Genomic DNA, 13,694 nt, shown 5'->3' on the forward strand with positions numbered 1-13,694 from the left:
ACTCTGCTGGGTGAATTTTCACCCAGTATGTAATCTGCTGGCACTCTGCTGGGTGTATTGTCACCCGGTGTGTAGTCTGCTGGCACTCTGCAGGGTGTATTGTTACCCGGTGTGTAGTCTGCTGGCACTCTGCTGGGTGTATTGTCACCCGGTGTGTAGTCTGCTGGCACTCTGCTGGGGTGTATTGTCACCCGGTGTGTAGTCTGCTGGCACTCTGCTGGGTGTATTGTCACCCGGTGTGTAGTCTGCTGGCACTCTGCTGGGATATATTGTCACCCGGTGTGTAGTCTGCTGGCACTCTGCTTGGTGTATTGTCACCCAGTGTGTAGTCTGCTGGCACTCTGCTGGGTGTATTGTCACCCGGTGTGTAGTCTGTTGGCACTCTGCTGGGGTGTATTGTCACCCGGTGTGTAGTCTGCTGGCACTCTGCTGGGTGTATTGTCACCCGGTGTGTAGTCTGCTGGCACTCTGCTGGGTGTATTGTCACCCAGTGTGTAGTCTCCTGGCACTCTGCTGGGTGCATTGTTACCCGGTGTGTAGTCTGCTGGCACTCTGCTGTGTGTATTGTCACCCAGTGTGTAGTCTGCTGGCACTCTGCTGAGTGTATTGTCACCCAGTGTGTAGTCTGCTGGCACTCTGCTGGGTGTATTGTCACCCGGTGTGTAGTCTGCTGGCACTCTGCTTGGTGTATTGTTACCCGGTGTGTAGTCTGCTGGCACTCTGCTGGGTGTATTGTGACCCGGTGTGTAGTCTGCTGGCACTCTGCTGGGTGTATTGTGACCCGGTGTGTAGTCTGCTGGCACTCTGCTGGGTGTATTGTCACCCAGTGTGTAGTCTGCTGGCACTCTGCTGAGTGTATTGTCACCCAGTGTGTAGTCTCCTGGCACTCTGCTGGGTGTATTGTGACCCGGTGTGTAGTCTGCTGGCACTCTGCTGGGTGTATTGTCACCCAGTGTGTAGTCTGCTGGCACTCTGCTGAGTGTATTGTCACCCAGTGTGTAGTCTCCTGGCACTCTGCTGGGTGTATTGTGACCCGGTGTGTAGTCTGCTGGCACTCTGCTGGGTGTATTGTCACCCAGTGTGTAGTCTGCTGGCACTCTGCTGGGTGTATTGTCACCCGGCGTGTAGTCTGCTGGCACTCTGCTGGGTGTATTGTCACCCGGTGTGTAGTCTGCTGGCACTCTGCTGGGTGTATTGTCACCCAGTGTATAGTCTGCTGGCACTCTGCTGAGTGTATTGTGACCCGGTGTGTAGTCTGCTGGCACTCTGCTGGGTGTATTGTCACCCGGTGTGTAGTCTGCTGGCACTCTGCTGGGTGTATTGTCACCCAGTGTGTAGTCTGCTGGCACTCTGCTGGGTGTATTGTCACCCGGTGTGTAGTCTGCTGGCACTCTGCTGGGTGTATTGTCACCCGGTGTGTAGTCTGATGGCACTCTGCTGGGGTGTATTGTCACCCGGGGTATAGTCTGCTGGCACTCTGCTGAGTGTATTGTGACCCGGTGTGTAGTCTGCTGGCACTGTGCTGGGTGTATTGTCACCCGGTGTGTAGTATGCTGGCACTCTGCTTGGTGTATTGTCACCCGGTGTGTAGTCTGATGGCACTCTGCTGGGGTGTATTGTCACCCGGGGTATAGTCTGCTGGCACTCTGCTGAGTGTATTGTGACCCGGTGTGTAGTCTGCTGGCACTCTGCTGGGTGTATTGTTACCCGGTGTGTAGTCTGCTGGCACTCTGCTGGGTGTATTGTCACCCGGTGTATAGTCTGCTGGCACTCTGCTGGGGTGTATTGTCGCCCAGTGTGTAGTCTGCTGGCACTCTGCTGGATGTATTGTCACCCGGTGTATAGTCTGCTGGCACTCTGCTGGGGTGTATTGTCACCCAGTGTGTAGTCTGCTGGCACTCTGCTGGGTGTATTGTTACCCGGTGTATAGTCTGCTGGCACTCTGCTGGGTGTATTGTTACCCGGTGTATAGTCTGCTGGCACTCTGCTGGGTGTATTGTTACCCGGTGTGTAGTCTGCTGGCACTCTGCTGGGTGTATTGTTACCCGGTGTGTAGTCTGCTGGCACTCTGCTGGGTGTATTGTCACCCGGTGTGTAGTCTGCTGGCACTCTGCTGGGTGTATTGTTACCCGGTGTGTAGTCTGCTGGCACTCTGCTGGGTGTATTGTTACCCGGTGTGTAGTCTGCTGGCATTCTGCTGGGTGTATTGTTACCCGGTGTGTAGTCTGCTGACACTCTGCTGGGTGTATTGTTACCCGGTGTATAGTCTGCTGGCACTCTGCTGGGGTGTATTGTCACCCGGTGTGTAGTCTGCTGGCACTCTGCTGGGGTGTATTAAAGTGTACAATACTCTACACTGCGAGGCCTCCAATTTGAAGAAAATTAATGCATCAAAACTATTTCATATGCATTATGGTGGTCAGTATACTTATACTGTGGTCTGAATACTTGTATTGTGGTCAGTATTCTTGTATGATGATCAGTATACTTGTATGGTGCTCAGTATACTTGTATGTTGGTCAGTATTATTTTATAATGGTCAGTATACTTAAATAGTGCTCAGAATACTTGTATCGTGATCAGTATATCTGTACTTGCTCAATATACTTGTATGGTGACCAGTACACTTGTTTGGTGCTCAGAATACTTGTAAGGTTGTCAGTATACTTGCATGGTGGTCAATATACTTGTAATGTGGTCGGTATACATGTATGGTGGTCAGTATACTTGAATTGTGCTCAATATACTTGAATTGTGCTCAATGTATTTGTATGATGATCAGTATACGTATATTGTGCTCAGTATACTTGTATGGTGGTTAGTATACTTATGTGGTGCTCAGTATATTTGTATTGCCATCAGTGTACTTGTATTGTTATCAGTATACTTGTATTGTAGTCAGTATACGTGTATGGTGGTCAGTATACTTGTATGTTTCTCAGTATACTTGTATAGTGCTGAGTATACTTGAATGGTACTCAGTGTACTTGTATGGTGTTCAGCATATTTGTATCGTGCTCAGTATACTTGTATTGTATTCAGTACACTTGTATTGTTGTCAGTATACTTGTATAGTTCTCAGTATATGTGTATAGGTGCTCAGTATACTTATATGGAACTCAGTATTCTTGTATTGTTGTCAGTATACTTCTATGGTGCTCAGTATACTTGTGTGGTACTCAGTATACCTGAAGGGTGGTCAGTATATTTGTATGGTGCTGAATATACTTGTAATGTACTCAATATGCTTGTAATGTACTCAGTATACTTGTTTGGTGCTCAGTATATTTGTATGGTACTCCGTATACTTGAATCTTGGTCAGTATATTTGTAATGTACTCAGTGCACTTGTTTTGTGCTCAGTATACATGTATAGTGGTCAGTATAATTGTATGTTGGTCAGTATACGTGTATGATAGTCAGTATACTTGTATGGCGTCAGTATACTTATATGGTGCTCAGTATACTTTTATGGTGGTCAGTATACTAGTATGGTGGTCAGTATACTTGCATACTTTATAGTATACTTGTATGGGTGCCAGTATACATGTATGGTTGTCAGTATATTTGTATTATTTCCAGTATACATATGTGGTGCTCAGTATACTTGTATGGTGTTCAGTATACTTGTATGGGGGCTCAGTATACTTGAATTGTGGTCAGTATACTTGTATGGCTGCCAGTATACTTGTATGGTGCTCATTATTCTTGTATGGTGGTCAGTATACTTCTATTATGCTCAGTGTTCTTCTATGGTTCTCAGTATACTTGTATGGTTCTCAGTACACTTGTATTGTGGTCAGTATACTTGTATGGTTCTCAGTATACTTGTATTGTTGTCAGTATACTTGTATGGTGCTCAGTATACTTGTATGGTTGCCAGTATACGTGTATGGGTCTCAGTATACTTGTATGGTGGTCAGTATACTTCTATGGTGGTCAGTATTCTTGTATGGTTCTCAGTTCACTTGTATGGTGGTCAGTATACTTCTATGGTGGTCAGTATTCTTGTATGTTTCTCAGTATACTTTTATGGTGGTCAGTATACTCTAATGAGGGCCAGTTTACTTTTATTGTGGTCAGAAAACTTGAATGGTGTGCAGTATACTCGTATGGTGCTCAGTGTGCTATATGGGTGCTCACTATACTTGTATGGTGTTCAGTATACTTGTATTGTGCTCAGTATACTTTTATGGTGGTCAGTATACTTGTATGGTGGTCAGTATACTTGTATGGTGTTCATAATATTTGTATGGTTCTCAGTACACTTATAATGTGCTCAGTATAATTGTATTGTGCTCAGTGTTCGTGTATTGTGCTCAGTATACTTGTATTGTGGTCAGTATATTTGTAATGTGCTCAGTATACCTGTTTGGTGTTGAGTATTCTTGTATAGTTCTCTGTATGCTTGTTTGGTTGTCAGTATACTTTTATGGGACTCAGTGTACTTATAATGTACTTAGTAAACTTGTTTGGTGCTCAGTATTCTTGTATGGTTCTCAGTATACTTGTATGGTGGTCAGTATATTTGTATGGTACTAAGTATACTTGTATTGTACTCAGTATACTTGTTTGGTGCTCAGTATTCGTGTATTGTGCTCAGTATACTTGTATGGTGGTCATTATACATGTAATGTGCTCAGTATACTTGTTTGGTGCTCAGTATTCTTTTAAATTTCTGAGTATACTTGTAATGTGCTCAGTATACTTGTTTGGTGCTCAGTATTCTTTTAAATTTCTGAGTACAGTTGTAATGTACTCAGTATACTTGCATGACACCCAGTATACTTGTATGACACCCAGTATACGTGTATTACACCCAGTATACCTGTATGACACCCAGTATACGTGTATAACACCTAGTATGCTTGTATAACACCCAGTATACCTGTATGACACTAAGTATACTTGTATTACACCCAGTATATCTGTATGACACCCAGTATACCTGTATGACAACCAGTACACCTGTATGACACCCAGTATACTTGTATAACACCCAGTATACCTGTATGACACCCAGTATACTTGTATAACACCCAGTATACTTGTATAACACCCAGTATACCTGTATGACACGCAGTATACCTGTATGACACCCAGTATACCTGTATAACACCCAGTATACCTGTATAACACCCAGTATACTTGTATAACACCCAGTATACTTGTATAACACCCAGTATACCTGTATGACACCCAGTATACCTGTATGACACCCAGTATACCTGTATAACACCCAGTATACCTGTATAACACCCAGTATACCTGTATGACACCCAGTATACCTGTATGACACCCAGTATACCTGTATAACACCCAGTATACCTGTATAACACCCAGTATACTTGTATAACACCCAGTATACTTGTATAACACCCAGTATACCTGTATGACACCTAGTATACTTGTATAACACCCAGTATACCTGTATGACGCCCAGTATACTTGTATAACACCCAGTATACCTGTATGACACCCAGTATACCTGTATAACACCCAGTGTACTTGTATGACACCCTGTATACCTGTATGACACCCAGTATACCTGTATGACACCCAGTATACCTGTATGACACCCACAATACCTGTATGACACCCAGTATACCTGTATAACACCAAGTATACTTGTAAAACACCCAGTTTGCCTGTATGACGCCCAGTATACCTGTATGACACCCAGTATACTTGTATGACACGCAGTATACTTGTATGACACCCAGTATACTTGTATGACACCCAGTATACTTGTATGACACCCAGTATACCTGTATGACACCCAGTATACTTATATAACACCCAGTTTACCTGTATGACGCCCAGTATACCTGTATGACACCCAGTATACTTGTATGACACGCAGTATACCTGTATGACACCCAGTATACTTGTATGACACCCAGTATACCTGTATGACGCCCAGTATACTTGTATGACGCCCAGTATACTTGTATGACACCCAGTATACTTGTATGACACCCAGTATACATGTATGACACCCAGTATACTTGTATGACACCCAGTATACTTGTATGACACTCAGTATACTTGTATGACACCCAGTATACTTGTATGACACGCAGTATACTTGTATGACACGCAGTATACTTGTATGACACCCAGTATACTTGTATGACACGCAGTATACTTGTATGACACGCAGTATACTTGTATGACACACACTTGTATGACACCCAGTATACTTGTATGACACGCAGTATACTTGTATGACACCCAGTATACTTGTATGACACCCAGTATACTTGTATGACACCCAGTATACTTGTATGACACCAAGTATACCTGTATGACACCCAGTATACTTGTATGACACCCAGTATACTTGTATGACACCCAGTATACTTGTATGACACCAAGTATACCTGTATGACACCCAGTATACTTGTATGACACCCAGTATACTTGTATGACACCCAGTATACCTTTATGACACCCAGTATACTTGTATGACACGCAGTATACTTGCATGACACCCAGTATACTTGTATGACACCCAGTATACTTGTATGACACCCAGTATACTTGTATGACACCCAGTATACCTGTATGACACCCAGTATACTTGTATGACACCCAGTATACCTGTATGACACCCAGTATACTTGTATGACACCCAGTATACCTGTATGACACCCAGTATACTTGTATGACACCCAGTATACCTGTATGACACCCAGTATACCTGTATGACACCCAGTATACCTGTATGACACCTAATATACCTGTATGACACCCAGTATACTTGTATGACACCCAGTATACTTGTATGACACCCAGTATACCTGTATGACACCCAGTATACTTGTATGACACCCAGTATACCTGTATGACACCCAGTATACTTGTATGACACCCAGTATACCTGTATGACACCCAGTATACTTGTATGACACCCAATATACCTGTATGACACCCAGTATACCTGTATGACACCCAGTATACCTGTATGACACCCAGTATACTTGTATGACACCCAGTATACCTGTATGACACCCAGTATACTTGTATGACACCCAGTATACCTTTATGACACCCAGTATACTTGTATGACACCCAGTATACCTGTATGACACCCAGTATACCTGTATGACACCCAGTATACCTATGTGACACCCAGTATACCTGTATGACACCCAGTATACTTGTATGACACCCAGTATACCTGTATGACACCCAGTATACCTGTATGACACCCAGTATACTTGTATGACACCCAGTATACCTGTATGACACCCAGTATACCTGTATGACACCCAGTATACCTGTATGACACCCAGTATACTTGTATGACACCCAGTATACTTGTATGACACCCAGTATACCTGTATGACACCCAGTATACCTGTATGACACCCAGTATACCTGTATGACACCCAGTATACCTGTATGACACCCAGTATACCTGTATGACACCCAGTATACCTCTATGACACCCCAGTATACCTGTATGACACCCAGTATACCTCTATGACACCCAGTATACCTGTATGACACCCAGTATACCTGTATGACACCCAGTATACCTCTATGACACCCAGTATACCTGTATGACACCCAGTATACCTGTATGACACCCAGTATACCTGTATGACACCCAGTATACCTGTATGACACCCAGTATACTTGTATGACACCCAGTATACTTGTATGACACCCAGTTTACTTATGCTTCTCAACAAATCTGCGCAATGACCAAAACAATACAAAATAGTCTAAGTTTACGGCAAAGTTTACAGATTAACTCGCTTTGGTTCTGGTTGAGATTGACATAATAGTGGAGGTCGCTTTGCATAATTGGGGATCAGGTTATTGCGGGATCGAGCCTAGCGCCCGAGCTGGGCCTAGCACGCCTCATCCTTGGTTGTGGTCACTCATACTGCTCCACATGGTGTGGTCACTCCACATGGTGTGGTCACTCCACATGGTGTGGTCACTCCACATGGTGTGGTCACTCCACATGGTGTGGTCACTCCACATGGTGTGGTCACGCCACATGGTGTGGTCACTCCACATGGTGTGGTCACTCCACATGGTGTGGTCACTCCACATGGTGTGGTCACGCCACATGGTGTGGTCACTCCACATGGTGTGGTCACTCCACATGGTGTGGTCACTCCATATGGTGTGGTCACTCCACATGGTGTGGTCACTCCACATGGTGTGGTCACTCCACATGGTGTGGTCACGCCACATGGTGTGGTCACTCCACATGGTGTGGTCACTCCACATGGTGTGGTCACTCCATATGGTGTGGTCACTCCACATGGTGTGGTCACTCCACATGGTGTGGTCACTCCACATGGTGTGGTCACTCCACATGGTGTGGTCACTCCACATGGTGTGGTCACTCCACATGGTGTGGTCACTCCACATGGTGTGGTCACTCCACATGGTGTGGTCACTCCACATGGTGTGGTCACTCCACATGGTGTGGTCACGCCACATGGTGTGGTCACTCCACATGGTGTGGTCACTCCACATGGTGTGGTCACTCCATATGGTGTGGTCACTCCACATGGTGTGGTCACTCCACATGGTGTGGTCACTCCACATGGTGTGGTCACTCCACATGGTGTGGTCACTCCACATGGTGTGGTCACGCCACATGGTGTGGTCACTCCACATGATCTATGCTTTACTCTTGAGTGTCAACTTACGCTTTGGCTGCCGTAGCTACGCCAGATTACCGAGAAAAAAGAACAATTATTTCTACGTTTTGTGAAATATATATTTATGAATGATAAATGATATGTTATATATGTACGTGACTATTGTGTGAAGGAAGTAATGTTTGTCCACTGGTAACGCTACCTTCTCCCCCCAGCCATAGACCCCCACATCTTCGTCGACGACTGTCCAAACCTGGGCTACTGTCTCAACGGCGGCACCTGTATGATGTTCAAGATTGTCGGCGAGCTGGTCTGTCAGTAAGTAGAGTGTGTCAGTAAGTGTAGAGTGTGTCAGTAAGCAGAGTGTGTGTCAGTAAGTAGAGTGTGTCAGTAAGTGTAGAGTGTGTCAGTAAGCAGAGTGAGTGTGTCTGTAAGTGTAGAGCGTGTCAGCATCCTTGACTCTCTTATCCACATATTTGGCTTCACTTATACTTATTGAGTTAAAATGGTTGTATGTGAGTGTGACCAATGATAGCACTCATGTGGATCCATAATTATGGTGATGAAACACTCCACTAGGGCTGTGAGGTGGGCTCGAACCTGCGACCAAGACATTACCAAGCCCCTTACTCTCACCCCGCACCCCTCTAGATGTTCTCATTGATATATTTCACATTAATGTGATTTATGTGTGTTAATAATAATAATAATAATAATAATATTAATACTAATGATAATAATGATAATAATGGATTCGAACCTGTACACACTTGGTAGTCCCAAGCACAAAACCCACTGGACAACACTATGCTACACAAGTAACACAACCTGGGATTTACCTGAATCGTCGAGGGGCCCCTCAGGCAGTCTCACTCCAATTTTCTTGCTCACTTCAATGTAAGAAAATTAGATTGTGTATTAAAACAAATATATATGGAGACAGTTTCTCTTACAGATTACTAAAGGCAACCCAGCCTTGCCTAGTTCTGTCTCTGTCTCTGTCCATCCCTATGTCTCTCTATCTATCTATCTATCCATCAATCCACCCATGTATTCATTTGTATAATCTATCTATATATCTATTTTGTCTCCTCATCTTCCCATGTCTTGTCTCCTCTCATCTTACAACTTTACTACACACTATGTTCACAGTTCTATCTTTATCAACATAACCTTCTATTCTTTATTTTTCGTTTTGATCGTTAAAACTCCACGTTAATTATATCCCATATTTCACATTTATGTCTATCAAAATGGTCTAGAGTTGTAGATAATTACTAATATTTCTTAAATCCCTTAAGCTAAGCCTACCCCGACCAGCCTATGTGAGGCTAGCCCTAGACGTCTGGCCTCCAACTGTTGGCAGGCTCACTGGAAGATAAACAGACAATCTCTATTATAGAATAAATTAAATATTGGATATTAAAGCGAGAAGTAGACATCTCGAATAGTTTATTAATTGATTTGTATATTTTCCGTTACCATTAGATGCGCGGAGGGGTTCAAGGGCCAGCGGTGCCAGGAGAAGGAAGTGTACCCAACCTTCAGTAAGTACTGTTGACTGCTGCAGCAGCAGGTCTTGGCCGTGTTACCCCTCGCCTCCTTCTGTATCACACTTTGCTTCTCTTTTCTTTAGCCTTTGATGTAAAATTATTGACCATAGAAATAGTTAATCTTTGTCTTCATGTTTTATAACTTTTTACCATCTTCAAGTGCAAGTAATAAGATAGATTTATAATTTTTTTTCTGTTAAGATAATCTCTATGATGGGAATTAGCTGCTGGAAATCGATTGCATGATGATGCTGTAGTTAATTCTTACGTCCGGTACATCAAGGAACGATTGCCTGGGAGACGGCCGCACTTAATTTCTTTATAAGTCAAATATTGTTGGTAATAATACATCCTGTCCTTACTATTAAATTTTTAGTGTTATTTAAGGAGCCCGTTATTGTACTTATAGTTATTAGTTATGGTAGAAATAACCTCTCCTCAGGCAAATCAACTGTGTACTGTACTGTCTAAGTCCTAATTGTGCTTAGGACTTAATATGCTTCTCATAAAGTTACCACGAAGAGCTCTGTTAATACACCAGAAGGAAGGAGAAAATTTGGTCGGCTATCGTCAGGAACTACATTGGAAGCCTTCCAGTATACCTTCATGATTGTGTAAATGTCAATAATGTCACTAGTTTAGATCATTCTGTTTAATACTGAAACAAAGTACATTATAGCTAAATACAGAATATTCTCTTCGTGGGAGCTGTGCACCAACTTAAATGTTCTTAAATGAATATAGTACTAGGCATACCTTTCTCTTGTTAAGCATCTCTTGCAGTCCCCTATATTCCTTGATAAACGCTCTGCACTGTTGAAGACCCGCAATGTATCACTGCATGAGAACCAGTACGACACGCACCAGTCGTCGTGACCAGCCCTATTCACACATGGGCCGTGAGGGTCGTCCTGGCCAGTACGACACAGGCCGTGAGGGTCGTCCTGGCCAGTACGACACAGGTCGTGAGGGTCGTCCTGGCCAGTACGACACACTCAGGCAGTGAGGGTCGTCCTGGCCAGTACGACACACTCAGGCCGTGAGGGTCGTCCTGGCCAGTACGACACACTCAGGCAGTGAGGGTCGTCCTGGCCAGAACGACACACACAGGGTGTCTCCATGTTCAACAGTCACTGCTGCCAGTCGTGCATTTCACAATACCTTACAATAATGCTCTTTCCTGTACCTTGTACTGTGTGTACACGGCGCCACCCCTCACTGCCTCTCTCTGCCAGTCATGTACACACCTCTGTACCCTCCACACACAAGCTTTAGTTATAACAAAAATACTCAAAAATAGTTACATAAACATTAAAATTATAAAAATAATAATAATAATAATAATAATAAAATCATAAAAAAATTAAATTAATAAAATAATAATAATAATAATAATAATAATAATAATAATAATAATAATAATAATAATATTATTATTATTTTTTAAGTAATTAAAAAAATTGCTATGTATTCATAAACATATTACATTCAGTGGCTATAACAGTACTTAGGCATAAATCTCTTCCACTCTCTGTTCCTCTTAGACTATCAGTTTATTGTCCTTTCCTCTGCCTATATTTCACAAATTTTCCGCTGGTTTTCGTCCCCCATTAACCTCCATTATTTATTCATTCCTCGTGACAATAAAGCTGGCAGTAGGGACCATGAAATGAATGTCTTTCCTCCAGTGCACTCCAGACGACCCTTGAGCCGGCCGCGCTCCAGGGTCAGCCTGCTCTAGGGCGGCTAGACACGCCTGGCAAGTACGTAGTCACTCACCCTCCGCTCACCTGTCTGTTTTGTGTGTGTGTGTGCCAGCTTCTTAGATTATCTTACTGTGCTGTCTCTTCTTGCCCTATTCTGTCAAGCTGATTGTTCTTGGTGCAGTTTAGCTTGTGAATGAGCTGTGTGTTCACTAACTCTGGGACATGCTCACCTAATACCCAGCCGCTGGTTCATACATTCTTAAATATTGGAAATCATATTTATACATTTATAGTCTAAAATAAAATCCATACAATATGAGCATTGTGATGGGAATGTATAGGCCGTGATAGGCTGAGTGTATTGTGTCAACATGGGCCCAGTGGTAATGGTTTCTTCGAAATCTTTTTCATTAATATTAGCGTAATATCCTTCACATTTTAAGACTACTGACTCACTTATTTTTTTCTTCGTTCAATGACTTTTGACAAAACATTAACTGAGACTGAATGAATTAAATATGTAATGATATATTTAAGAGGGATGGATTTTGTTTATCATGTAAAGGTGCGGCATTTTTTATTAAAGTGGCTCATTGTCTCGACGACTTTCAGGGACCATATGTAAGTGTAGTAGGTATCCCGACGACTTTCAGCGACCATATGTAAGTGTAGTAGGTATCCCGACGACTTTCAGTGACCACATGTAAGTGTAGTAGGTATCCCGACGACTTTCAGCGACCATATGTAAGTGTAGTAGGTATCCCGACGACTTTCAGCGACCACATGTAAGTGTAGTAGGTATCCCGACGACTTTCAGCGACCACATGTAAGTGTAGTAGGTATCCCGACGACTTTCAGCGACCACATGTAAGTGTAGTAGGTATCCCGACGACTTTCAGCGACCATATGTTAGTGTAGTAGGTATCCCGACGACTTTCAGCGACCATATGTAAGTGTAGTAGGTATCCCGACGACTTTCAGCGACCACATGTAAGTGTAGTAGGTATCCCGACGACTTTCAGCGACCACATGTAAGTGTAGTAGGTATCCCGACGACTTTCAGCGACCATATGTTAGTGTAGTAGGTATCCCGACGACTTTCAGCGACCATATGTAAGTGTAGTAGGTATCCCGACGACTTTCAGCGACCACATGTAAGTGTAGTAGGTATCCCGACGACTTTCAGCGACCATATGTTAGTGTAGTAGGTATCCCGACGACTTTCAGCGACCACATGTAAGTGTAGTAGGTATCCCGACGACTTTCAGTGACCACATGTAAGTGTAGTAGGTATCCCGACGACTTTCAGTGACCATTTGTAAGTGTAGTAGGAATCCCGACGACTTTCAGTGACCACATGTAAGTGTAGTAGGTATCCCGACGACTTTCAGTGACCATTTGTAAGTGTAGTAGGTATCCCGACGATCCTTTCAGTGACCATTTGTAAGTGTAGTAGGTATCCCGACGACTTTCAGCGACCACATGTAAGTGTAGTAGGTATCCCGACGACTTTCAGTGACCATTTGTAAGTGTAGTAGGTATCCCGACGACTTTCAGTGACCACATGTAAGTGTAGTAGGTATCCCGACGACTTTCAGTGACCATTTGTAAGTGTAGTAGGTATCCCGACGATCCTTTCAGTGACCATTTGTAAGTGTAGTAGGTATCCCGACGACTTTCAGCGACCACATGTAAGTGTAGTAGGTATCCCGACGACTTTCAGTGACCATTTATAAGTGTAGTAGGTATCCCGACGACTTTCAGCGACCATTTGTAAGTGTAGTAGGTATCCCGACGACTTTCAG

General features: G+C 43.5%; 1 protein-coding gene across 1 annotated transcript in view; it reads left to right on the top strand.

Moving 5' to 3' along the window:
- Positions 1-13,694, top strand: part of LOC123768029 (uncharacterized) — a 171,746-nt gene that overhangs the window by 109,912 nt on the left and 48,140 nt on the right. The window contains exons 5-6 of the mRNA XM_069306731.1: positions 8,846-8,948; positions 10,119-10,177. Of these exons, the coding sequence (XP_069162832.1) occupies positions 8,846-8,948; positions 10,119-10,177 (162 nt within the window). The remainder of the gene's footprint in view (positions 1-8,845; positions 8,949-10,118; positions 10,178-13,694) is intronic.

Source organism: Procambarus clarkii, chromosome 58, assembly GCF_040958095.1.
Source record: "Procambarus clarkii isolate CNS0578487 chromosome 58, FALCON_Pclarkii_2.0, whole genome shotgun sequence".
Lineage (NCBI taxonomy): Eukaryota > Metazoa > Arthropoda > Malacostraca > Decapoda > Cambaridae > Procambarus > Procambarus clarkii.